The sequence below is a fragment of the Mustela nigripes genome, chromosome 4 (genome assembly GCF_022355385.1).
Source record: "Mustela nigripes isolate SB6536 chromosome 4, MUSNIG.SB6536, whole genome shotgun sequence".
Lineage (NCBI taxonomy): Eukaryota > Metazoa > Chordata > Mammalia > Carnivora > Mustelidae > Mustela > Mustela nigripes.
This window is the reverse complement of record NC_081560.1, coordinates 45,852,076-45,878,267: the sequence shown is the minus strand read 5'-3', so window position 1 is coordinate 45,878,267 and position 26,192 is coordinate 45,852,076. Positions and strand designations below refer to the sequence as shown.

The 26,192-nt window shown below is 37.1% G+C and overlaps 1 protein-coding gene and 1 pseudogene across 5 annotated transcripts in view; one reads left to right on the top strand and one right to left on the bottom strand.

Moving 5' to 3' along the window:
• The window catches only part of ZNRF2 (zinc and ring finger 2), a 396,032-nt gene that overhangs the window by 61,200 nt on the left and 308,640 nt on the right, over window positions 1–26,192 (top strand). Inside the window, exon 3 of one of the 5 annotated variants that reach the window (XM_059396646.1) lies at window positions 24,328–24,433. The exons of the other annotated variants lie outside the window; for them this stretch is intronic. Within the exon in view, the coding sequence (XP_059252629.1) occupies window positions 24,328–24,433 (106 nt within the window). The remainder of the gene's footprint in view (window positions 1–24,327; window positions 24,434–26,192) is intronic. 5 annotated transcript variants of the gene reach the window in all.
• On the bottom strand, window positions 15,895–16,441 carry LOC132014993 (ubiquitin-conjugating enzyme E2 L3-like; annotated as a pseudogene).

The following is a 26,192-nucleotide window of genomic DNA, read 5'->3' as shown; positions in this document are numbered from 1 at the left end:
CTTCTGGTTTCTAGCTCCACATGTAAGAAATTTGGAAGTAGCCCTCTGTCCTAAAAACTAAGTAAAAAGCTGGCTCAGACTGAAAAATCAGTAACTTTTCTTGAATTCATAAGAGGAGATGGGAGGACACAGGAAAACTGCCAGCCTCCCTCAGTGATTGCAGAAACAAGTCTCGGGTTTAGCAGACGCTCAGGAATGGGAACCACTGCGGGAAACCAATGCTAGGGTAGGTAAACCTGAACTGTAATTGATGGATTGCTGGGGGCTCAGTGCAGACAAGTCTGAGGGTTTTAAACTCCAGGGAGACCTAGTCACGGTGAGGCTCCAACAGTTTTGTAAGATTGTCCTCCAGGAGCTTGACCAGGTTCCCATTGTAAATATGGGGGAAGAATCCCCTCCTGTTCTATGGTAAGAGGAAGGAGAAGGGGGGACCATTTTGAATTACACCAGAGGACTCTTCTTAACAGGGCCTGCCTCAGAGAAACTAGTTAACCAGAACCTGACTGACCTGAGAGAAGGGAAAAACTCAACTCCAGCCCACTCTAGCCATCTCGTTCCACCTAGTGAGGGAGGAAAAAAATCCTGAGAAATATCTATGAAGTTTACAGGCCAGATGATAGGCTCACTAAGACTGTGGGACAAAAGGCACGACATATGTATGATGGGAGATGGATCTGGCAAGAGACAGTGTTTGAAAGGAAATGGCAGAGAATCTTATAGAATCGCTGAAAGACTAGAGTTCCTCCGATTTTACAGGAGCATTACGATGCTGAGCAGTATAAATAAAAATAAAATCATACCTGGAGACACCATAAACCAAGTACCTAATAAAAAGAACCTGAAAAATACTACCTTATTCCACTTGTGTTAACATTTCTAAAATGCTTTTTGATATGTGTAGTAATTTAAAATTGAGTGTGTGTTTATAAAAAGGCAATGGATCGGTCATGGTCCTGTGAGAAACTTAAACATTGTTACAGTCTTATCCATTGTATGCCATTAAGAAGTTTCATGCCTATAAGATATTAAATTCAATTTTACTGCCCTACTTTTAATACATAGATGCTCAAAAGCAGTACCAATTTGCATTAAAAAACATTGTTAAAGAACTGCAAAGTACTAACTGACTTGAACAAAGTACTAACTTTGAATTCAGCTTGCTAAGACCAAATCCTTATTTTACCACTTAATAGCTGTGTCATCTTTGTCTTGGTTTTCTCTCCCAGAAACATAGGACTAGAGGGAGTGCCTCTAATAGACTATAAGAATCAAGTGAGAAATCATGCATAGTTCTTTGTAGGTAGCGAGTGCTAAGTAAACAAGACCTGTTCTTACTAAGAGATACTACCTTTGACTTGAAGAGGTAAACCTATAGTAGGTGCCATATTTTTAACATGCTAACAAATCTGCAGTTCCTTTGATATTTTAAAAGCCCAAATTAGATGTTTTACATAGCAGAATTGTGTAAGATATGGAAAAGCAGTGGTGGGGGCTGTAGGAGGGTAATCTGATTTTGCTCTCAATTTAAAGCTGCAGTTTGATGGAAAAAAAAATTCCTGCTTTTTATGGGCACCTTGGTGGCCCCCACATCTAAAATCTAAAGTCTGAATTTGACAGGCAGATTGCTTAATCCTGTGGAAGCATAGATCCTTATTGTTTTGAGCAGAGAGCCCAATGCATGGCTGGGTCCCAGGACCCTGAGATCGGGACCAGAGCTGAAGGCAGAGGCTTAACTCAATGAGCCACCCAGGCACCCTAAGCCTAGACCCTTTTATCTCCCTATAGATATTGAAGTACTGTAGAAAGTACAGTGACTACATGTGGATAACTGTTTCACTGGAGATACATTCCTTAGAGCATCCTTTTCAAACGAGATACATAGAATAGAAATTGAACTAAAATACACAGTTCAGTGAGAAGGAAGTTCTGGTAGATTTCTAAAGCATGAGGTAGGTTTTAGATTCCATTTCTAATTTCATCAATAAAATTTCAGGATGAGGACATTTTTTTATTTACCAATTCTTGATTTGTCTTATTTCATAGATCTTTCATATCATTTGTCAGCTCTGCCTCTTCTGTGTTCTCCTTATCGTTGCTTCACTTTCATAATGTTGATTAAAAAAGTATATTCTAACATTCAAGTTGAGCTTTGCTGATTTTAAGAAATCCGAAGAAACACATCAGAGATCCTAAGAAGACCAAATGAAGCAACTATACTTGTCCTCAAAGAGAGAAAGTTTTGTACTGGTTGCTGTTCTTGTTTTGGTTAAGATGTGTGGTATTGACAGTCTTATTTTCAAGGAATTCCAATACAAATATGAATAAAGTGCATTTCCAAAGTTCTCTTATTTTTTTATGTTTTCCCTCTATAAAACCAAGCTAGGGCTCAGCTCATGTCTGTCAACAGTTTCACAAAATATTTTCTCTGTATAGAAAAGTGCATAGTAAAAGATGATCTATTTAAATTATTTTGAACTTGGATCTTCCATATGCAGAAATGTTTATAAAGAAAACAATTTCTCTAAAGACCATTTAGAGAATGGTGTGGCACTTGCTGTGGAAGTGTTAGATGGAGCACAGGGAGGAGAAAGAAAGCCATGTCAGATAGGAGGAGTTGGGCTTAGTGAATGCTAGAAAGGGGAGGGAGCAGTGTTGGTTCCAGAGCTCCCCAGAGTTTCCCAGCTGTGTTAGGAAGCTGCTCCCCTATGCAGAGGGCAGGAAGAGACCAGGCAGAGGCCAGATAAAGAGACTAGTTCAAATTGGTAGATGACAGTTTTTTGTTTTTTAAAAATATTTAAGTAATCTCCACCAAAATGGGGTTTGAACTCACAACCCCAAGATTAAGAGTAGCACATGCCTCTGATTGAGCCAGCCAGACATCCCAGTAGGGGACAGTTTTAGTAAGCAGGGGGTTTGTCTTGGGCAGCAGCAGTGCGAGTGGATCTCTGCCTGACAAATCTTAGAGAGGCCCTAACTAGGATTAGTTGCATATACTGTCCAAACGCTCTCAATACCACATAACTGTCTCAAGGCTGTATCCTTGAGGCAGTTTCTGGGAGTGGGGAAGGGAAGCGGAATGCACATTTTAAGGACAGAGGAGGGGATGAGGAACCTCCAGATTGCCTGGGTCTAGCTAGTGAGACAACTTGCAGTTATGGTAAGGTTCTCCAACAAGGCCTTTCAGGTGTGAGGGTTAGCAGTAGAAGTGACTCAGTTTGGGGTCAAGAGATAGTTGAGAACCTGTATCTTCTAAACAAAAAGCCAGGGATGTTGAATCTTTGTAGGCTGTGAAAATTACAAAATGTGATCTGCTCCTGCCAGTGCCCCCCCCCCCCCCCAAAGAAGGAGTAAGGATTTTTGCATAGACACTGGATATTTTGTTGAATTCAAGAAGGATTTTGGGGTGGGGGGGTACTGTTAAAGCAATGCTTGTAAATATTTTCTCAGTGACCATTAATTACTTTTTTTTTTTTTTTTTTAAAAGATTTATTTACTTGAGACAGACTGTGAGAGCAGGAACACAAGCAGGGGGAATGGGAGAAGGAGAAGCAGGCTTTCTGCCCAGCAGGGAGCCCGATGTGGGGCTCCATCCCAGGACAGTCGGATCATGACCTGAGCCGAAGGCAGACCCTTAACAGCTGAGCCCCATAACCATTTATTACTTTTTCTCCCCCTGTTTAAGCCACAGTAGCCCTGATAATTCAAAGTACTGCCCTAGATTTGCCTCAGAGATGGCCTTGAATAGTATCTCCCCAGCCACTGAGTGGTTTGGTTTCAGGGAAGGCAGTATTAGCACAGTGGTGCTGTATTTTGGGGAGGATTGTAATTAACTCTTAACATTTTAAGTGAAGTAAGGTAATATAACAGTAAAAGCTGTAAAGAATATATTCTAGATAGCCCTCCTTTGCCATCCAAATAATCATAAGATTTATGATTTGCTTGTTTTCTTCCATTTTCTGCTAGACTGATTTGGGGTCTCCAGGCTTCTTGACCTTTCAGCACCTGCTAGATTACTGTTATTTGGGTGTTCTCTTACCTTAATCTCTTTGAACTCTATTCCTTGGTGTTTACCTCAGTCTTAGGCCTTTCCTTATAATGCTTTTTGGTGCCAGTAAACTTTTTTTTTTTTTCTAAGATTTTATTTCTTTGACAGCGCAAGTAGGCAGAGAGGCAGGCAGAGGGAGAGGGGGGAAAAGCAGGCTCCCTGCTGAGCAAGGGGCCCCATGCAGGGCTCCATCCCAGGACCCTGCCATCATGACCTGAGCCTAAGGCAGAGACTTAACCCACTGAGCCACCCAGGTACCCCACGAGCAACTTTTTTATAATTAAAAAATCTTTGACACCCAACACCTAGATATTGATTTCTAAATATTTAAAAATAAATCTCAAGTAAAAAGAACCAGATTGGCAAAGCGGCTGTTCCTAGGGCTGGAGCAGAGAAAATAAAGAGGAACCTGGAGATTTTGTGTTGTCTGAAAGCTAGGAAGTGTTTGGAATTCAAAGTAAGGTGGTGTCAGAGGGACATGGAACCAGTCTGAGAGAGCTCCCAGTGAACAATTTGAGCAACAAAATTGGTATACTGAGTTAGAACCAAAAGTTTAAGTTAAATATATCTGAGTCCATCAGTCAGTCAGTAAATGAATACAGAATAGGAAAAGTTTAACCTGGAGACTTAATCCTAAAATGCAAACCATACATTTCTTTAGTTTAAAAAAAAATTTCCACATTCACAAATGTGATATAAAAGAATTTTCTTCCAAAATCCTGTGTGCCATATATGCTCTCTGATTATAAGTACTCCCAGAATACACCTGAACATACTGTATGTGGCACATAACTAGTTTGAAGGACATGATCTTACTTTTTTTTTTTTTTAAGATCTTAGTTTATTAGAAACATCGTAGTGTGCATGAGAAGGATTTAGAGGGATGAGTGCTATTATTGTACGCCCAGCAACACAAGACTTTATCATTTTTAGGGGGGAAGATGTGAGTTAATCTTTGTATTATTTTGGGTTTTATATTGTGGAATTCTCACAGTGAGGGCTTCTATCATGAAGTCTTATTTTCTTTTTTTTTTTTTTAAAGAATTTATTTATTTATTTATTTGACAGAGAGAGAGAGATCACAAGTAGGCAGAGAGGCAGGCAGAGAGAGAGGAGGAAGCAGGCTCCCTGCTGAGCAGAGAGCCCGATGCGGGACTCGATCCCAGGACCCTGGGATCATGACCTGAGCCAAAGGCAGTGGCTTTAACCCACTGAGCCACTCAGGCGCCCTTTTTTTTTTTTTTTTTTTAAAAAGATTTATTTATTTGACAGAGAGAAATCACAAGTAGACAGAGAGAGAGAGAGAGGGAAGCAGGCTCCCTGCTGAGCAGAGAGCCCGACGCGGGACTCGATCCCAGAACCATGAGATCATGACCCGAGCCGAAGGCAGCGGCCCAATCCACTGAGCCACCCAGGCGCCCATGAAGTCTTATTTTCTAACTTAGACATTTTATGGTTATTACATAAAGAATACAGAAAAGTTGAATATATAGTTTACTCAACTGGACTACCTGTGTTACCCTCTATTAAATTGGTAAGAAAGATGTGTGCTTTTTTCAAATTAAGGTAAACTTGGTATATAACATTATATAAGTTTCAGGTGTATACACTGTCCTTGCTCAGTGCTATTCTAAGTTTTCAGTTTACCTGTCAAGGAAACATGGTTTGTCTCTACATTTGTTTTGGTTCATTGAGAACCTATATATTTAGTGTGAAACTTAAGTTTATATCTAGTATTTTATAGTTTTGTTACTGTTACGAGTAGCATTTGTTTTTACCATTTGAATTTCAAACTGGTTTTGCTGATAAAAAGAGAAGTTATTGGTTATAGGTGAATCCTTGGATTTTCTAGACCTGTAACTCTCATCTGCCAATGAGTTGTTTTTGTCTTACTGCAGTAGTTTGAAGCTTAAAAATGATGTAGATAATAATGGTGCAGTGGGCAGCCTGTCTTGTTCATTGTCTTTAGTGTTTCACTGCTTAATGGATGCTTGCTTTGAGTTACGGTTAATTATATTTATTGAATACATGTCATTTTTCTTTTTTGCTTTAGGCAAAGAATAGCTTAAATTTTATTAAATGCCCCCCCCCCCAAGATATTATGTATGTATTTGAGAGAGAGCATGAGAGGGGGTAGGGTCGGAGGGAGAACAGACTCCTTGTTGAGCAGGGAGCTGACCTGGGACTTGATCCTGGCACTCCAGAATCATGACCTGAGCTGAAGGCAGTTGCTTAACCACCTGAGCCACCCAAGCATCCCAACTTTCTTCCCTTTTTTATTTGTTGATAAATTATGTTGATTTTGTAATGTCTTAGTCGAGTTTGCTTGATTTCTAATGTGACTGGATTGAACTCCGTTTGACTATGTATTACTGCTCTATTAAAACATTGATACCAAACTTAACGTTAGACAAAAATTATGCTGGCAAAAATGAATGGGAATGCTCCTCTCCATCTTTGCTATAGGATAATTTAACCTAGAAAGTACTGTTCTTCTCAGATCAGATAGAGTTCACCTATAAAACCATCTACCTTTTAAAGGTAGATCAATGGCAGTCTTTCTGACTTTCGTGATCATTAGTGTGTTCAGATTTTCCTACTCCTGAGTTGGTTTTGAGAATTTGCATTCTGCTAGAAAATAAACCTTATCCTCTAGATTTTGTAATTAATTGTCATAACATTGCATATAACATTTGCTCACAGTTGTTTTAATCTTTTAATTTCTTTGGCTATACTGCCTTTTTTATTAAGATGTTTCGTTCAAATGTTACACATTTTGTTTTGTACTTTTTTGCCTTACACTAGCTAGCTAAAAGGGGCATATATTTCATTGATATTTTCAAAGAAGCTGTTTCAGAGTTGTAAATAAAGCTACTAACTTATTATTACTAAGTACAATTTAAAGCTCTTTTTTCAGGTGTATTTGTTTTTGTTTTTTTTTTTTTTTAAGATTTATTTTTGTTTTTTTGAGAGAGTGAGAGCGCAGAGATGGAGGGCTGGATCCCACCAGGACCCTGAGATCAAAATCTGAGCTGAAGGCAGACTCTTTTTTTTAAGATTTTATTTATTTATTTGGCAGAGAGAGATCACAAGTAGGCAGAGAGGCAGGCAGAGAGAGAGAGGAGGAATCAGGCTCCCTGCCGAAAAGAGAGCCCGATGTGGGACTAGATCCCAGGACCCCGAGATCATGACCCGAGCCAAAGGCAGCGGCTTAACCCACTGAGCCACCCAGGCACCCTGAAGGCAGACTCTTTCTTAACTGAGCCATCTAGGTGCCCCTTTTTCAGTCTTCCCATTTTAATAGTAAAACTATTTTAGAAATAGAAGTACTTTTCTTGTAAGAACTTTAGTTACTCTCTCTGGGATTTTAATATCAAATGGTCTTGTTATTTACTAGATAACTTTTCAGTTTTTAATCTGTGTGATTCAGGGGTTAGCTAGAAAAAAGGCTTCTGCATTTCAAAGATATATTTTTTGGGGGGGAGAGATGTGTAATGAAAAGTCATTTCTGATGGTGATACTAGATTTACTTATTTTTTTAAGTACATAATCTGTGTATCTATATATATCTAGTAAATTGAGTCTGATTACATTATTGAAATAGTCTGTATCCTTGCTTACGTCTGGTCTACATAGTCTGACAGATTTAGGAAGGAGTTTTTTTACAGTATCCCCTCTATGGCTGTAATTTTATCAATTTTTTCTTTTTAAAGTCTCTTAAATTTGTTTTGGTGATACTTGCCTTGCAGCACATTTTCCCCTGGCTTTATGTATTTCATAGCTATGTTATTTACGCAGATATTTATGATTTTTCTTTTGTATTGAATGTTTTTATATTATATGCTTCTCTCTTTTGCTTTACCTAGTAATAGTCTGTTTCATCTAATATTATTTTGACTAATGCTTATTAAAAACTGAAGGGCCTGAGGTTTTAGTCTTCCTGAAACCTGACAAGTTAGCCTGCCAGTTTGATGGATTCTGGCAGAAACCAGAATCAAACAAAGGACTTCTGATGTTACTACTTATAGCAATAGCCAGACTAATCAGCATTTTCTTGTGCTCCTTCCTCTATCACCTCCACAGGGTGTGAGAAGGACTGGGTGGTATCTGCACACTCAGTAAGTTGTACTGCAGAAGAGGAGACCTGAGCTTAGGTAGGGAACCTGAATCTTTCATCCTGGGAAGTAAGCTGTCTGCCCTTGGCTCCAGAGAACATTGTCTCCATCTTCCGAGGCTGTTTGCTCTACAAAAATCACTGAAAAGAGAGCCCGAGACATGCTGAGACATGAGAGACCCATAGAGAATTGTTTCCCAATAATTTCTTTTTGTTTGCATTTACCTGCTGACTTTTAGCTCACTTTTTTTGTGTTAACTGTTTTTAATTTTGTGTTTGAATAACATGTTTGCCGTGCTCCCAAAGCAAAGAGGCACAAAGAATATCAAGTGAAGGCTCCCTCTCACCTCAGTGCCTCAGTCACCCTTTCCAGGGGCAGCCAGTCCTACCGTTCTTGTTACCCTTCCAGAAATACTTAATGCTTATGTAAATATATACACATAATCTGCCCCCACACTTTTTATATGGTGATACCATGCTTTAGATGGTTCTGAACTTCAAGTTTTTTATTCATAATATGTCCTGGAAATTATTCCAAATGAATTTCATGGTTTTTTACAATTACCTTATATTTTATAGGTGGGTGAGCCACAGTTGATGAACCAGTCCCTTATTGATGGATGTTAAATTGTTCCCGGTGTTTTGTATGTGTATGAGTAGGTCTGTGGGATACAGTCCTGGAACCCTTTGGTCCATGATGTATGTGAATTTGTTATTTCTGATAATACTTGGAGTTTTACCTTCAGTGTAGTGCTGGAGTGTATTTTCTAGTATCTCAGTTAGGATTTTTGTAAAACTGAGATTGGACTGGTGTGGGGGTAATCTTTTTTGAGTCTTGGAATCAATGTTATGCTTGCTTCAGAAGAAATCATTTAGATTTCCTTTTTCTATGCTCTGCAGCTGTATAAATAGCATTCAAATCATCTGAACTTCAAAGGTTTGGTATAACTCTCTGTGGAAGTGTCTGGGCCTCATGCTTTTTGAGGATCGCTCCAGGACAGCTGTCTCTGATTTCTATAGAAATTGATCTGTTTGGATTTCTGCCTTCAGTCTGTTTTGCTTCTTTAAAGTAGAAAATTACATATTTCATTGCTGTGTATTCTTATCAAATAAGTATCTTAAGGATTTATTTTCTGCCAAAATGTGATATTTTCCCAATTTTTTCTTAACTTAATGTATCAGTGTTTGCTGTCTTTCACCCTTTTTATTATTGGTCGTAGATACCTTTGGGTCTACCATTTTTTCCTATTCTAAAATTCATTTCTCCGGCTTTTAAAAATACTTATTTTTTTCTGATTTCCTTAGATGTGCTTTTCCTTGTCTACTGGGAGGTATTAATTAGTTTTCTTTCGTTCTTCCTTCTTTTTTCCTTTCCTTTCTTCCTTCTTCCCTTTCCTTTTTTTTTTTTTTTTTAAGATTTTATTTATTTATTTGACAGAGAGATGACGAGTAGGCAGAGAGGCAGGCAGTGGGGAGGAAGCAGGCTCCTTGCCAAGCAGAGAGCCTGAGGTGGGACTCGATCCCGGGACCCTGAGATCATGACCTGAGTCGAAGGCAGAGGCTTAACCAGACAACTGAGCCACCCGGGCACCCTCTTCCTTCCTTTTTCGTAATAAATATGCAAGGTTGTGAGTTTTTCTCTTACAGATTCTGATATATAGTATTTTTATCACTGTTACTTTCTTCTTGTATAGATATTGTATATTTTGGGGATCGCTTCTTTAACTCAGAAGTTAAGTGAGAGTCTTTAAATTCCTAGGAGTTAGGTGCCTTTTTCTTCCAGTTTCTCTGTTTGTTTTCTAGTTTTACTATATTATGATCAGAGGATGCTCTCTGTACTATTTTTGTATTTTAATTCACTGAGTTTTTCTTTTATTTATTTATTTATTTATTTATTTTTAAAAGATTTTATTTATTTATTTGATAGAGATCACAAGTAGATGGAGAGGCAGGCAGAGAGAGAGAGAGAGAGAGAGAGAGAGAGAAGCAGGCTCCCTGCTGAGCAGAGAGCCCGGTGTGGGACTCCATCCCAGGACCCTGAGATCATGACCCGAGGGGAAGGCAGTGGCTTAACCCACTGAGCCACCCAGGCGCCCCCTACTAAGTTTTTCTTTGTGGTTAAATATGTGGTAATTTTTGGCGAACATTTTCCATATTCATGTTCAGTTTAAGGTCTTCCATATCCATCTTGTTTCTCACTTGATTTGTCATGGATTGAGGTGAATTTACGTTTACTGCTGATGTTTCTTTTTTTATTTGTATTGCCTGTACTTCTTTACTTTATAGAATATTGCTATGATTTTGTTACTACATAATTACTACAACGTAGGTGCAAATTGCATCTTTCGATGTTTAAAGGGTACTGTGTCTCTTGTGTCTCCTTTAATGCTTTTTGCACTATGACCTCATATGATATTGAATATAATTCTTTTTGTTTGTTTGTATTTGCCTGATTAGTGTTTTCCTTTTATTTTCATCTTTCATCTTTTGTTTCAGATATGGTTCTTGTGTACAATACAGGGTTAATTTTATTTGGGATCCAATCTAATCCTCCTTTTTCTTTTTTTAAACTGTGTTGGATTAGCCCATTTACATTTAGTAATGAAGCTAGTTTTAATTCTGGCGTTTTGTATTCTGCTTTTTGTTTTTATAGCTTTTTAAAAATATTGACCAAGTAGCCAGTTTTTCTTTGCTCCATATTTCTGCTTTAGTTAGGAAGAACTGTATTTCTTTTTTAAGAGATTAATTTCATAAGTGTAACTATAACTATATAATAACATTGATACTCATATTTTTACACACTATTAATTTCTTTGAGCAATGATGAAATATGAAATGATGAATGAAATGATACCCCCCCCCCTTTTTAAGATTTTGAGAGAATGAGCGGGGGGGAGGGGCATAGGGAGAGGGAGAAACAGACTCTTCACTGAGTGGGGAGCCCCATGTCAGGCTGGATCCCAGGACCCTGAAATCATGACCTGAGTCAGAGTCAGACACTTTTTTTGTTTGTTTGAATTCAACAACTGAGCCACCCAGGCACCCCAATTTCTTTCCTTCTTCTAGATCTTGATTTTGGTTATTACATTATCTGTTTACATCTAGTAATATTAAATATATTTATACTTCTGTTACTTGCTTTGTCAGCTTTAAATGATACTTTTTGACACCCAGTTATTAAAGATAATAATTAGCTCTTTGCCTTTATTTAGGTATTCAATTTATACATCATCTAATTGCAATTCTCACATTTATTTTGATTGTACAGTGAAGTGGATTCAGTTCTCACTATGGGTCCTTTTGCCTTGGCATCTCTTGATGAGCTGAAGTTCATTCTCATGTAAATCCTTTAAGAAGGGCTCATGGGAGATAAGTTTTCTAGACTTCTTGTTTAGGTGTGAAATCTTTGGGTTACACTTTCTTTCCTGGAGGGTATTATAAACATTCTTCCAGTCCTGTAGTGTTAAAATGCTACTTTGGAGAAGTCTGAGACCAGTAGGATATTTTTTAAAATAGATTTGGGTTTTCATGGCTAGTTTCTCTTCTGGGACTCATTATCTGCTTCAAATATGCAGCTCCAGTTCTATTTTCTTTCTTTTCTTTCCTTTTTGTTTTTTAAAGATTTTGAGAAGCAGGCAGAGAGAGAGAGGGAGAGGGAGGAGGAAGCAGGCTCCCCGCCTAGCATAGAGGCCGATGTGGGGCTTGATCTTAGGACCCTGGGATCATGACCTGAGCTGAAGGCAGAGGCTTAACCCACTGAGCCACCCAGGTGCCCCTTTTATTTCATCTTTGGCTGTATATATGCAGTTGGATCTCTTTTGTTTTCAATAGATACCATTTTTTCTCTTTGTTTTTAACACTTTCTTTCTTTGCAATTTATTTTTCTTGTTTCTGACTTCCTTTTACCCCTGTGATTTCAGGAATGTGTGCTCTTTCTTAAGCTTCTAGATACACACTGCTCCTGCTTTCTGGAATGTTCTTACTCCATTTTGTAAGTTGTTTTTTTCCTTTTCTTTTTCATCTTCACTCCTGAGCTGTTACATGTTTGTGTGTGCTCTAGGATAGGTGCTTCCCTGTAAGTTGTTTGTTTGTTTGTTTGTTTGAATTCATGGCAAATAAGTTGATTTGCTGAGACTGAGTAGTAGATCTATGATGATCTGTTAAACTATTCAATATACATATTTTATATTACAGCTGACAAATTTCGTGTTGTTCTGTCACTTATTTTATAGTTTTTATTTTACTTTGTTCTTTTCCAGCTTCTCTGGATTGATAAGTTGCTTTCTTTTCCCTCTGAATTAATCCACAACTTTTACTATTCATCTTGTTATTCCTGTGTCGAGTACCTTACTTCAGTGTGTATCTTTCAACATATTTTTCTGTCATACTCCACCAAAATTAAGGGTTTTCTTTGTGCTCTTTCTCCCACCTCCTTCCCTTACTATCTGTAACTCTGGGATGTTATGAAACAGTTTATATTTTACATCATTAAGTTTGCATTGGTGAAATACTGTTTTCATTTAAAAAACCTATGGTTATGTTTATTTGTGATCTCTCTCTTTAAAAAAAGGGGTGGGGGAGGCGCCTTGGTGGCTTAGTGGGTTAAAGCCTCTGCCTTTAGCTTAGATCATGGTCCCAGGGTCCTGGGATCAAGCCTGGCTTCAGGCTCTCTGCATAGCGGGGATCCTGCTTCTCTCTCTCTCTGCCTACGAGATCTCTCTCTGTCAAACAAATGAATAAACTCTAAAAAAACAAAAACAAAATAAAAAACCGGTGGTTATGATAATGATAACCGTTTTAGTCAAAGTATTATTTATTCACGTTTTACTTACACATGTTTAGTTGCTCACTACAATTTTTTAATACTCTTGATTTTTCTGTTTATTGAGATTTTTGTTCTTCTCATTTTCTTTTGTTAGAAGCATTTCCATGAATAATTTCCTTAGACAGCCTTTCATGTATTATATACTTAATGAGCTGTTGCATGCCTGGATGTTTCTGGCTTACCTTTGTATAGAATACAGGATACTGTTACTTCAGGTTTGGGGTTTTTTTTTTTTTTTAAGTCTATAAAATTGTTCTGTTATCTAACTACTAGTATTGTACATGAGAAATCTGGCGAGGTTTCATCATTTTTCATTTTAAGTTGCTTGTTCTTTACATTTTGGAAGCGTACAGGTCAATTTTATGTTTTGAAGGTTGGAATTCTGTTTTTTCCCAGGATATGTCTGTTTTAGTGTTTTTCCACCCTACTCCTATCTCTGATTAATCCTGCTTAAAGCTTCATGAGCCCTTTCAGTTTAAAACTTGAGTCTTCAGTCAGCTCAAGGATTATTTTCTTCTAGTATTTCTTTGATTAGTACTTCTTTCTGTGTTTTTCTTGTTCTTTAGTTTCTATAATTTCAGTATTAGAGCTGAATTTGTCCTCTGTGTCTTATGTTTTCATTCATGAATTTTTGGAGTTTTGTTTTGTTTTGAGTTACTTAAATGACATTTTTTCTAGATTACTAATTTAGTTTTCTGCAGTGCCCTTTCTTCTTCCCTTTCTCTGGAATACTAAATTAAAAAATTTCAGGTTTTGGTTCTAGGAACTTCTGCTTTATAAGGTTGTCTTGTCCCTCCATGCCTTGTTGGCTTCCTTCCCTTCATTCTTTCTGACACTGCTGTACTTCAGCTTGGTTTACCTTCATTCCCACTGCTGTGAATACTTAGATAGCTCATGACCTTTCTCTCTTACATAATGTCAGCAGTTGTAGAATCTGTTGCCACACATGTAGATGATAGTGTTACTTCTTTCTCTGCTAGAAAGAAGAGCCTGGTGATCATTAATTTGGCACACACGAAACCCTGTTTGTTTGAAGGTGTTAGGAAAGAAGTTTCCCTCTTCTTCCCTCTTCTTCTTCCTTCCCTCTTGGGTGCAGAGCGAGTTCTGTCTTTAGCCCAGTTTGGTGGCTTTTTTTGATTTCTCAGTGTCAAAGCAGCCTGGTTCTCTTGACCCCATGAGAGTCATTCAAATACTCCTGATTGATTGCCTGAACACCTTAAGAATTGGTAGACTTTGAGCAGGCCTATTGAAAAGAAATAAACCTTACAAATGAGTGTATTTTCCCTGTCCTTAGAAGATTTGTTAAAAAGCCTTTTTATTTTTGCTCTTTCTTGCTTCCATTACATGAGGTTCAGATGAATCTAGATTTAGATTGTCCAGGATCAGCAATTAGTCACCATTATTCTAGTAATTTAGTAGTCAGGTGAAAGGGAATCAAGAAAGAAGTCTCTGTTGCCATCGTTTCCTAGCTGTTACTGTCAGAGTTCCTAGACTGGACATTTTCAGTAACTTTCCTGTGCATACATAACTTTCAATACTTTACCTGTACATAGTAATCAACCTATAAGTATTTGTTGGCAAACTCAGTATATGTCCAGTGCTTTTTCTGGTTGATTGCCTGATAACCTTGTTGGTAAAAAAATCAGTACACATAACAGAAAACAGGTCTGAGCTTATCTGAATAGTCATCAGTCTGCAAAGTGCCCAGGTCACTGAAACAACCACCCCCAGGTTTGGGGTGTTTTCTGTGATCTGCTGAAATCTGTTGCTTTATCAGTTGTTCAAAAAGTATTTATCAAGTACTTACAGTGTGTAAAACAGTATGCTACGTGCTAGAGGAAGCAGAGTGCACAGGGTTCCCTCCCCTCCTGAATTTACCGTCTTCATTAGAGGCTGCAGAGTATCCACTGCATCTGACCACATTCTCTTAATTGGCTTACACAGTATCAACATGGGTTTTTATCAGTCACTGTTTTGCAGAATGAGACATTTCACTTAAAAACCTCAATTTGTAGCTGCTTGAAACACAACATCTGGCCACACTGCGGCCGTTCTTTTTTTTTTTTTTTTTAAAGATTTTATTTATTTATTTGACAAACAGAGATCACAAGTAGGCAGAGAGAGAGGGAGGAAGCAGGCTCCCCGCTGAGCAGAGAGCCTGATGTGGGGCTCCATCCCAGGATCCTGAGACCATGATCTGAGCCGAAGGCAGAGGCTTTAACCCACTGAGCCACCCAGGCGCCCCTGGGGCCCTTATTCGGCTAGAGTAGCAAGTGCCCCCGCCCCCCTCATCATGGGACCTCGTGCATCAGTTTGTTGCAATTACCTCTTCATCCTTAATACTGAGACCAGATTCAGTTGGCATTCATCATCACAACTGTGCTCTTCCTTTTTCTTACACAAAGATTAAAAAGTTGAGTTGCTCTTTGAATGTTTTCTGGTTATCCTCCCTTTAGGCATTTGAGTTTGTGACCTTTATATGGTACTTATTAGCCTACTAATTGTCTTTCAGCCTCAGGAGAACTGTCAGGACAGACGTGCTTCAGCTTTAGTCAACATGAGCAGTAGACATACACATTGTAATACTCCTTCTCAGATTCATTTTAACAAAATGATGGAGCCCTAGTTCCATAAATCTGATAATTCTGACATAATATGTATTTTTTCTATGCTATAATACCATTTGAGTTGATATTTTTCAGTTTACTTCAAGAATGCTCTAGTAAAATTTTTATATTGTTAATAGCTCAGACCTTTTAAGTGTTTTAACTTTTTTTTTTTTTTTTTAGAACATCTTAAATTTTTAATCCTTTCTTTACAGGTTACCTAGACCACTTTTGATTAAGAAAACTGTAGAAAGTTAGTAACTGCTACAAGCAAACGCCAGGCGGCGGCACGTGTCAATTTTCCAGAGTCCTGCTTTGCGGGGTGTCTGAATGCGCTGTTCAGGGTCTCCGCTCACACTCGCTGGAATCCGTCGCGGCAGAGTTTAGTCCACAGGTCGCTTCTCCCTGTATTTCTTTGTAAACTCTTAAGCGTTCTTACAGAATTTTTTACGGTCCTTAGAGTATTCTTCAGCTAGGTCAGCCCGAAGTGGGTGCTCGGGCTGGGGGTCGTTCACCAGTGCTATGAGGGACTGGATTACTTGGTCGGTTTTGGTTGCTGGCTTCCAGTTTTCAGCACTAATTACTGGCAGACAGACCTGCCCCTTTTCATCGATGTTTGGGTGATCTTTGTTTTAAATGTGATCTTCGGTGGTTTGAATGGGTACTCTGCTGGAAAGTTGATTTCGATTCTGAAGGCCCCCTTATCATATGGAGGGCTGTCAGGAACAATAAGCCCTTGCCAAGTCAATAAATTAGCTTCATCAACCTGGATGTTACGGAAGTTTTTCATTCCACATTTGCGGATTTCTTCAAGCTCCTTCATCAGCCTCCTGCTGGCCGCCATCTTGGATCTGGTCTAAGTGTTTTAACATTTTTGTTTTCACATTTATTAGCTCTTTTGTTTTTAATCGTCAGTATTAAAGACCATATGAGATAAAGGTATTACGACCTGCAGTTTAGTTGAAGAAAAATGAGGCTTAAAGAGGTTTGCACTTTGTCTGAAGTCCAAGCATGTTATTTTTTCTATGGGACTGTCTTCTCCCATTTGTACTGTCTCATTAGATCTTCCCAACAATCGTAAGAGACTGGTGGAGCGGGTTCCATCATTTCTTCAGATTGGAGAAAACAAACTCAGAGGAAGAATCCTTTTCTTGCTGGTGGTGACATAGCTAATCTTCAGAACTTGCCTGGTGCTTGCCAGCTACAGTGCTAGACATTTCACAGGTCTTACTTAATTCTTACCACTCCCCTATGACATAGGTATTGTTATTCTCATATTGCTAAGTAAGTCGAAGAGTTGGAATTTGAACCTAGAACTGTGTATAAATAACAGGGTTTTTTTTTGTTGTTGTTATATCCTATTACCCAGGTTGCTTAACTTTCTCTGTATTGCTATTAATAGCCTACATTATAATTTAACACATTAATCTAATTTTAAACGTACACAATAAGAAATGAAGCTTGAAAATCAGCCTTTTTGTATGTTTAGGACTGTTGTTTTTCTCTCTGCAGTGATTCAAAACAAAGGTGGACCAAATTTAAGTTTAGTTCAAAGTCTGTATTTTCTATTTTTGTATGTGTTCAGCAGTTGCAGAATATTCCTTTACTTTTTAATGTGGATAACTTGTCTGAGAAAATAACTGGTTTAGAGTTTACAAGTCAGTGTGTGTGTGGGAATTTTGGTTTATTGTTCATTTGTGACGGAGGGGGCATAAGAAAGTTGCCTTGATTTGAAGATTAGGGAATAATTTGGTAACCTAATAATTTCTTGGGTGACTTGTATGACTTCTGGCAGTTTGTTATATACCTAATTTTATATAATACTCAACCCTAGCTAGCCTTTTTTTTTTTTTTTTTTAAGATTTTATTTATTTATTTGACAGAGATCACAGTATACAGAGAGGCAGGCAGAGAGAGAGAGAGAGAGAGAAGCAGGTTCCCTGCTGAGCAGAGAGCCCAATGTGGGACTCAATCCCAGGAACCTGAGAACATGACCTGAGCCGAAGGCAGCAGCTTAACCCACTGAGCCACCCAGGCTAGCCCCCTAGCTAGCCTCTTAAAGTAAGTTAAGAACAAAAGGCCTAAGAAAGCTAAATCTATTTATTGAGTCTGTGTTCCTTTTGTATATTTTACCTTTTAAAGTCTTTAGTGTGGGTTCCATTTCATTCCACTTACATTTTTATTTTCTTGGAGAAGGTGCCAAATGTCTGTATTTCCAAAAATATTTCCAGGAATACACATTTTTCCTTAAAAAGTCATCAGAAGAGTCACAAGTTCTATCCACTTTTAAAGAAATAGTCTTAATATTAAATTGTTTCTAACAATACAGATGAAAAGTAGCTGTGTGTTTAGTCAGTTTTCAGTTATATTTAAAGGCAACATTGATGTAGTAATGATCAGTGGCGTCAAGGCAGAGGAAGCCAGCAATTCCTAGTTGAATCAGTGTCTAAAAAGGATAAAAACAGATGTTGACCATGAACTTTGAGTTTTAGGCGTTTTAATAAAGGTCATTCCCATGTTTTTATTTATGTATTTGTCTTATAGTGAAAATGGCAGTTTCCCACTGTTAAGTATAATTTCTAGTTCCCCTTACGATATTTAAGTACAGTAGCAGCTCACGGGATCTATAATCTAATGTTAACTTTGTCTTTTAAGTCCATTGGAGATAAATTTATTTCTGAAAGTATTTATTAATAAGCCCTGTGAGCCCCTATTTTTCATTCTTTGAGTAATTGCTTCTTACTAATGTTATGAATTTTTTTAATTCTTGATTTTTCTAGGGATTATTTCACATTTCAGCTGCTTTTGTTTTCTACTGCTATCATTGAGGGTTCAAGAACAAAAAATAAGTCTTCAGGTAACATGCCTGATCATAGTAGTGCTTGGCATTGTATTTGCTGAAAAGATCATATATCTGTTTGGATGCTTGATCTGAAAATAAAGTTGTGATGATTATGAAATTTTCGCATGGAGTTTTCTGGGCTGCCTCTAACAAATTTGGTCTTATTTGTTCTCTTTCTTTTCGAAAGGGTTTGTTTTTTTTGTTTTTGGGTTTTTTTTTTTTGGGCTGTCTGCTTTTTTTTTCATGTCTTGATCTGCAATAACTATATGGATATGTGCTTGTACTTGCTAAATATTTTAATTTTGCATATTTGGCTGCTTGAATTTTAAGTAATTTTTTGGGCAATGCAAAGTAAGAGCTTGAGGCTATAAGTGAAATAGCAATCTACAGAAGTTTTTAATTAGTTTATAAATGTATGTTGCTTATCTGTCACATTATTTTCAGGTTTTGTATTTTACTAAAATGAAAGAAAGTTTAAAATTCAGTTTTTCAGTTATGCTGACCACATTTCAAGTGCTATTTTCAGGCCATATGTGGCTAGTAGCTTTCAGTTAGGTAGCACAGAAAAAAAGACTATTTCTGTCACCATAGAAAAGTTCATACAAGGAAGTAAGCAGTAAAGTGTAAGCTCATTTCTGATACCAGTTTTGACAGCTTAATCAAGCTCCAGATGATAAAGCATATGACCAGTCTTGAATATACTTCTTCTAAATACGTAGCCATCTCTCTCTTGAGTATTTCATACTTAAGGTAGCCTGAAACAGGTCATTTGCTTCACTCTTTATGCTATTTTAAAGTGAAATTGTTTCTTGTAGCAAAATTCATGTAGTAAACGACTTAGCCTAAAATTGAAACCTAATCCTAGAACTTAGGTTAGTAATTTCTGCTAAGTTACTTTACTTCTTCGAGCCTCAGTTTCCTTATCTGTAAAATAGAGGTAACATTAGTTACGTCATAGGATTAATAAATAGAGAATGTTAACTATATGTAAAGATACGTAACAGAGGGGACATTTATAGTACTTTTAAATATAGAATGAAGCCAGAACATTGAAAAATCGGGCAGTGTTGTTTCATGGACTTTTTCCCACCCTTGAAACTATAATAGGTCTCTAGAAATGGATAGGTCAAGATTATCCTGTAGAAGTTTCTGGTGGCCATGGAATTATTAATGACATCATGTGAAGTTCAAACAACTACAGTACCAGAATGAGGAGAAAAAGATAGAAAAATGACCAGCTTTGTTTTGGGGGAGGTCTGAAAAGTACTTTCTGAAAAAAAAAAAATGGTAATAACAATGAATATTTTGTATAATGTTTCGATAATTTGGATAAAGTTTTCCACATAATTCTTTCTTTCTTTATTATTGAAAAGATTTTATTTATTTGACAGAGATCACAAGTTGGCAAAGAGGCAGGTGGGGGTGCAGGGGGGTAGCAGGCTCCCTGCTGAACAGAGAGCCCGATGTGGGCCTCATTCCCAGGACCCTGGAATTATGACCTGAGCTGAAGGCAGAGGCTTTAACCCACTGAGCCACCCAGATGCCCCTTTCACATAATTCTTTAAAATATCCTCTCTATAATATTTTTAGTACCTTTTTTTATACCAATATTAAAGAAGACTAAAAGAAAACTCAAAAGTTGAGCAACATTTTGGAGGTTACATAGCTAACTGGGAGGATAGAAATTCCTATTTTCAACTTTAAATCTTATGTTCTTTCAACTTTACCATACTGTACAATTGATAGCAGTTGTGTTTCTGAGACAGGTGTAGATTTCAGAATCTCTAGGGATGGGCCCCATGTATGTATAATTTACTTTCTTCTGTATTGAGATAGAATGCCTACCCAAGTAATTGTGGTGCCCACCTTTAGTGAGAAAACATTGCTCTCTTCCTAGTTTAATTCTTCTTATCCGGTATCAGTATATTTAAATTAATGCCCACACCATATGAATAAGACAAAAAAAATGAGACTGATAAACAGTACAATGATTTAACTTCTGGTGTTCCAAATGTTTAGGTAGGACAACAGCAACATTTGAAAAAGCAGTAAAAGTGTAGTTTCCTATTAACTATCTTTAGTGCCTCTGGTTTATAAATGCTTGTGGAGAGCTGGAATCCAGATTAGCTAACTATGGAAGTTAAGTCTCTTAGTGTTCCTTTCTCTACTTCTCTAATAACAATTTTGACTATTAATAGTCTGCCTTTGATGTATTGCAGTACTGAAATGTTGACTAAATATTGCTTATAGTATTACCTTTGTGAATGACACTGACTAGCTAAAGATTTTTAACATTTTTTTCCCCAGCTGTCTTCAGTGTCCTGGGTATAGTGGTTTTTCCCAACCATATTTAACTCTGAATGTTTCCCATTACCCAGCTCAAAACTCCTTTGAATGGAAGGACACTGTCATAATGGGATGGGAGAGGGGACTATTCTAGCAAACCCCCATGTAGGCAAAAATGAACCATGTTGCATAGTGAATTTTAAATCTGAAAATTACTCATTTGCTATTTGAGACAGCAACCCAGGTTTTGCAGTGAATGAACTGTCTTTTGACTCAGGGTTGCCTATCAAAATGCAGTTTGATTACTGGCTGTCATCTGTTTAGGCCACCTTTTAATTTTCTAAGCAGAGATCGTTTCACTTGAAGCTATTTACAGTGAATATAGGTGGCTTCTGTATTGAAATTTGCTTGGGATGTTGTATGTAGGTAGACCTCTCTTAACACAGAATATGTAGTTTTGATTATTTTTCATTACTAGGGCTTAGGGAGCTTACGATTAAATGGCTGACTTTAATAGAGCATTTTTTAAATTTATTTTTATTTATTTTTTTTAAATTTTTTTAATATAGCATTTTAGATTAAACTAAAATGATTCTTTTTAACTTAGTACCTGCAAGGCATAGCAGTATATTCTTAAAATAAATATCATTATTGTTAATTATATGCAGATTATATGTCTTTGTTGTACCAAAAATAAATTTACTTAAAAACAGTATAAAACCAAGACCTTCGAGATACTAAAATTTTCCCAAATCAAAAGATTTTTAAAGACCTATTCTAATAAAGAATTGAGATTTGGTCATAGGTCACCATAAACTTTTCTGTGAACAATACATTCAGGAGCTTATACTTAATGATACTCAGTTCTTTTCATTTAGTGCTGACAATCTGTTACATAGTAGCATGTGGCAGAAATATGATAGTGCTTTTTCTTTATTTTTTAAAAGCTGATCTGTCTCCTTTTCTTAAATAAGATAATATAGAGATTATATGGTTCATTTTGATTTAAATCTAGATCCAATAGTAATATATTCCAAAAGATAGAAAATGTGACATCATATTTCACCAATTCTGAGACAGTGTTCCTTTTTCATACTTGAACAGCTCTGGAAAATGAGATGCATCTTAAAGTTGATTTTTTTGGTCATTTAAAAAAAATTTTTTTTTTTTTAAAGACTTGGTAAAAAGTGTCTTCTCTTTTTTTTTTAAAGTTTGTTGTATAACTCACATTCTTTGTTAACGATGTGGTGTTATCATGGTATATCTTTGCAGTGAAAGAAGTTGATGCTCTGAGAATATACTATTTGGAGTTACAGGCCTTTACTAAGATCTTTTAGTGTCTCCTTCACATCCTCTCACTGCTGTCATCCTTAGTGTCATATGCAAAACTGAAACAATTAAGCAATGGGTTTGATGTACGTTATTCAAGGGAAAATAATCCATATATTGAGGGAGTGCAATGCTTCTCCACTACTTTCGAAGGTATTTTCTCAAGAGTGGCTTTTATGTGTTAGAAGAGGCAGCCACAAAGGGAGTGGAATGCCTGGAAGGCCCTGTTTTCTAGGGTAACTACAGCTCCTAAAGCCAACTTGGAGGATTGTGACTGGTGTTAAGTTGCCTTGATAGTGAGGTGTTTTCCGTAAAGGCAGAAAGATTTAGGTTTAGATTTGTGACATGGGTGGAGCCGGTGGAGTGGCCTCCTTTTGTGGGTTCCAGTATACCAATTAACAGCCACTGATTGGGTTTTTTTGTTTTTTTACATTAAACTTTTTACATAAACATTAATCTGTGGAAAGCGATCCAGAACAATAAAAGAAAATGGAGATCAAGAGAAGGAAGGAGGGACGCCTGGGTGGCTCAGTTGGTTGGACGACTGCCTTCGGCTCAGGTCATGATCCTGGAGTCCCAGGATCGAGTCCCGCATCGGACTCCCAGCTCCATGGGGAGTCTGCTTCTCTCTCTGACCTTCTCCTCGTTCATGCTCTCTCTCACTGTCTCTCTCTCAAATAAATAAATAAAATCTTTAAAAAAAAAAAAAAAAAAAAAAGAGAAGGAAGGAAAGACTTGGGGTCAGGGTTTTGGGTGGGTGGAGTAGAGGTAGAGGGTGGGACCTCCATGGTGAAGAAGAGAAAAATGGGGATAAGATACTAGAGGGGGGTGTTAATGAGAGCATTTTCCATTTACCCGGCTTTACTTATCCTGGTCAAGTTTCTGATTGTCATACATAGGCTTATGAACTACCTAGTAGTTGGCTAAAATCATCCCATCCATATTCCCTGGATTCTGAATACAAAAATTTTTCTTGCCAAGGCCTTTTTCTGTAGAGGTTGCCCTATTACCCCCTCTAGTCTTATGGGTAAATGATCTGTCTGCTGGTATAGACCCGATAGAAATAGAGTCTGTGTTTTCCTCCTAATGTGCTCTCAAAATGAATAACTGAAGGACGAACTGCCTCTTAGAGAATGCATTTTCTACAGGGAACAGTTACAGGTATACGTACAATTAAGTTTGTTGGTTTTTATAGGAGGGGTGGGAGAACCACCCAGATAATTTTAGGAACTTAACCTTGCACTTCCAGCATTTAGATAGAGGTTGGTGTAGTCTTTTCTCCAGCCTGTTTGATTTTTATTTCTACGGATTTAGTTACTTGTGGTATAAATTCATATTGTTTTCCTGCTTTAGTTTTCCCTTCTCTACACTTACTGAGTATACATTCTCATACATTTGGCAGTTTTTCCATACTCTCTAGCAGTGGCATGTTGTTCATCATTTTATCTGGCTAACATACTCTGTTTTTGGCAAGATCCTTTAAAAAATTGAGCTTCAACATTAAAAAAAAATTTAAATTTTTAGTATAAAACATCAATTGAACGAATCCCCCCGCTCGCCAAAAGGAGTTTTCACTTTGTAAAGGGTTTTACTGTAGCACTATTTTAAACACTCTGCAGGGCCCTCTGAAAGCCAGTCTGATTGCTCCCTGGCATGGCCAGGCATTGTTCTAGAAAAGGAGTAAGAAGAATTGTTGCATATCTGAAATCCTTAAGTTTCCAAAAGTCCCTTTCAGAGTCTACACAAACCTTTACCTTTTTTTTATTTTCTTGAGTTAAGCAGACCTTTTTAAGAAGTCCATACTCAGGGTGATTTCTTTTTAGCTCACCAATTTTGTTATTTTAGAATTTTAAAAATTATAATAGTATTTTCATATCTTTTCAGCCACATTATACTCTTAAGTTTTTTTTTTTAAGCTATCTTGGGCATTAAATTAATATTGATTAGTAAGAGAAGGAAAATGAATTCCAAATTGCAAATAACTGACTTGCTGATGAAATTTTATAGCAAAGTCCTTTGCAAGTTGGAGGATTCTGCACTGTTCTTGCTTACTGTAATGCCTCAGTGAAATGTAAATGGAAATAAGATTCTGTCTTTAAGTAAAGGTAAGTATTATTCACTGACTTGTGAATAGTATTTCAAATACATGTTTTATGTATTTCTGACAAAATATGCCAAATATGACAAAAAAGGTAAAGAGTCACCACTCTTTACTAAGTGGTGGTCCCATTAATTCATCTTTCAGTTTTATTGTCCTGAATTCACTTTCTCTTTCCTCAGAGGATGTACTGAGTAAAGATGCTGGGGAATGTGCAATATGTCTTGAAGAATTGCAGCAGGGAGATACTATAGCACGACTGCCTTGTCTATGCATATATCATAAAGGGTAAGTTTCCTTTTATGTTTACCAAGTTGATAGTAGAGTAAGAGATGCTTCTCAAAATTTCAGACATTGTTCTTAGGGCTGAAAAGTTTTCTTCTTAATTGAAACACCCTCTTTTCTTAAAAATAACAGCCCTTTTTACCTGCTAGAACTAAGATTTAAGCCCAGATCTGTTTGTATCCAAAAATCTACCATTTGTTAAACATCTGCTGTTACCCAGGTATTGTCCATGACAATCTAGCTAGGTAATCTCCTGTAAACCTTGTAACAATCCCATTTTATGATTGAGGGAATAAGCCGAGGGACCACAGAAAATCTATCCAAGGTCACATGGCTAGTAAGTGGAAGCGGTAAGATTTTAGCCACCTCTGTTTGGCTCCAACATCCATCTAGAGTCTCATAAAGTATTCTTGGTTTCAGAGCAATATAGGGAGATTTTTAGATTAAAAAAAAAAAATCTTTTAGGGTAAACAGAAAAAAATAGAAAACCATACATTTCAAACCAATAAAAAGAATGAGGTAAAATTTTATTTAAAGGTGTGGTTGGGGAAAAGCATAGAGAACACAATAAATAATACAAAATGAGGCAAAAATAAATCCATTATCAGTAATTTTAATAAATCTAAATAAAACTCATCAGTTGAAAGCAGATTGAAAGATTGGGATATGCCATTGCTGAGCAACACATGTAAACATAAGCATATAGAAAAACGTGAAAGTGAAGGAAGAAATAGAAAATTATGTCTGGGTGAATACGGACTACAAGCAAACTGACAAAGCTAAATTAATATCAGACAAAATAAATCTTAACAAAAATATTACTAGTATGGTATCATAAAGGTATTTAAAGCTCAGTTTTGGGTGAACCGAAGAACATAGTCTCAAGGTAAATATTTATAGAACTGCCAGAAAAAGTGGACAAAAATGTCATGATAATGGGAAATTTCAGCATAGTTCTCATTGGCTCAAGCAGGTAAACACAAAACGAGTCAAGACCTAGAATAATCAAACAGTACAGTTAACAGGTTTGTCTAATGGATGTATGTGTATCTGCACCTACCATTTAGTACATTTTCTTTTCAAGCACAGGTGAAATATACAGAAATTAATGGTGTACTGGGCCATAAGGAAGTTTTAGCAAACTATAAAAAATCGGTACCATACAGAAAGCTAGCTGTTCTCTGACTAGTTCTATATTGGTAATAAAAGATGAATAATCTTCACACATACTATTAAGTAATTTGTAGATTAAAGAAGAAATACAGTGGAGGGGCGCCTGGGTGACTCAGTTGGCTAAGTGTCTGACTCATGATTTCAGCTCAGGGTCTGGAGATCAAGCCCTCTGTTGGGCCTCGCACTGGGAGTGGAGCTGCCTTAGGATTCTCTCCCTACTCCCACCCACCCCCGAAAAAGAAAAGAAATCATAATGGAGCTTAAAACTACTCAAAACTGAATAAGAATGAAAAACCCTTTTGACATTTTCTAGGGTGATTCTTGGAAGGCTTGTGTTAGAGTAAGAAGAAGGACGAAATCATTAAACAAGTTCTTCCTTAAGAAATTAGAAAAATGAATAAACACAAAATAGAGCAAAATAATAAAGGTGAGAGAAGAAAATAATGAAATAAAAAAATTACACACTAGAGTAGAGACCAACAAAGCCAAAAGTTGGTTCTTTAAAGATGAATAAAATAGGCCTCTGGCAGTTTTGCCGCTAGAAGGAGAAAATGAACAGTATAGGAATGACAGATAACTTGAGAAACAG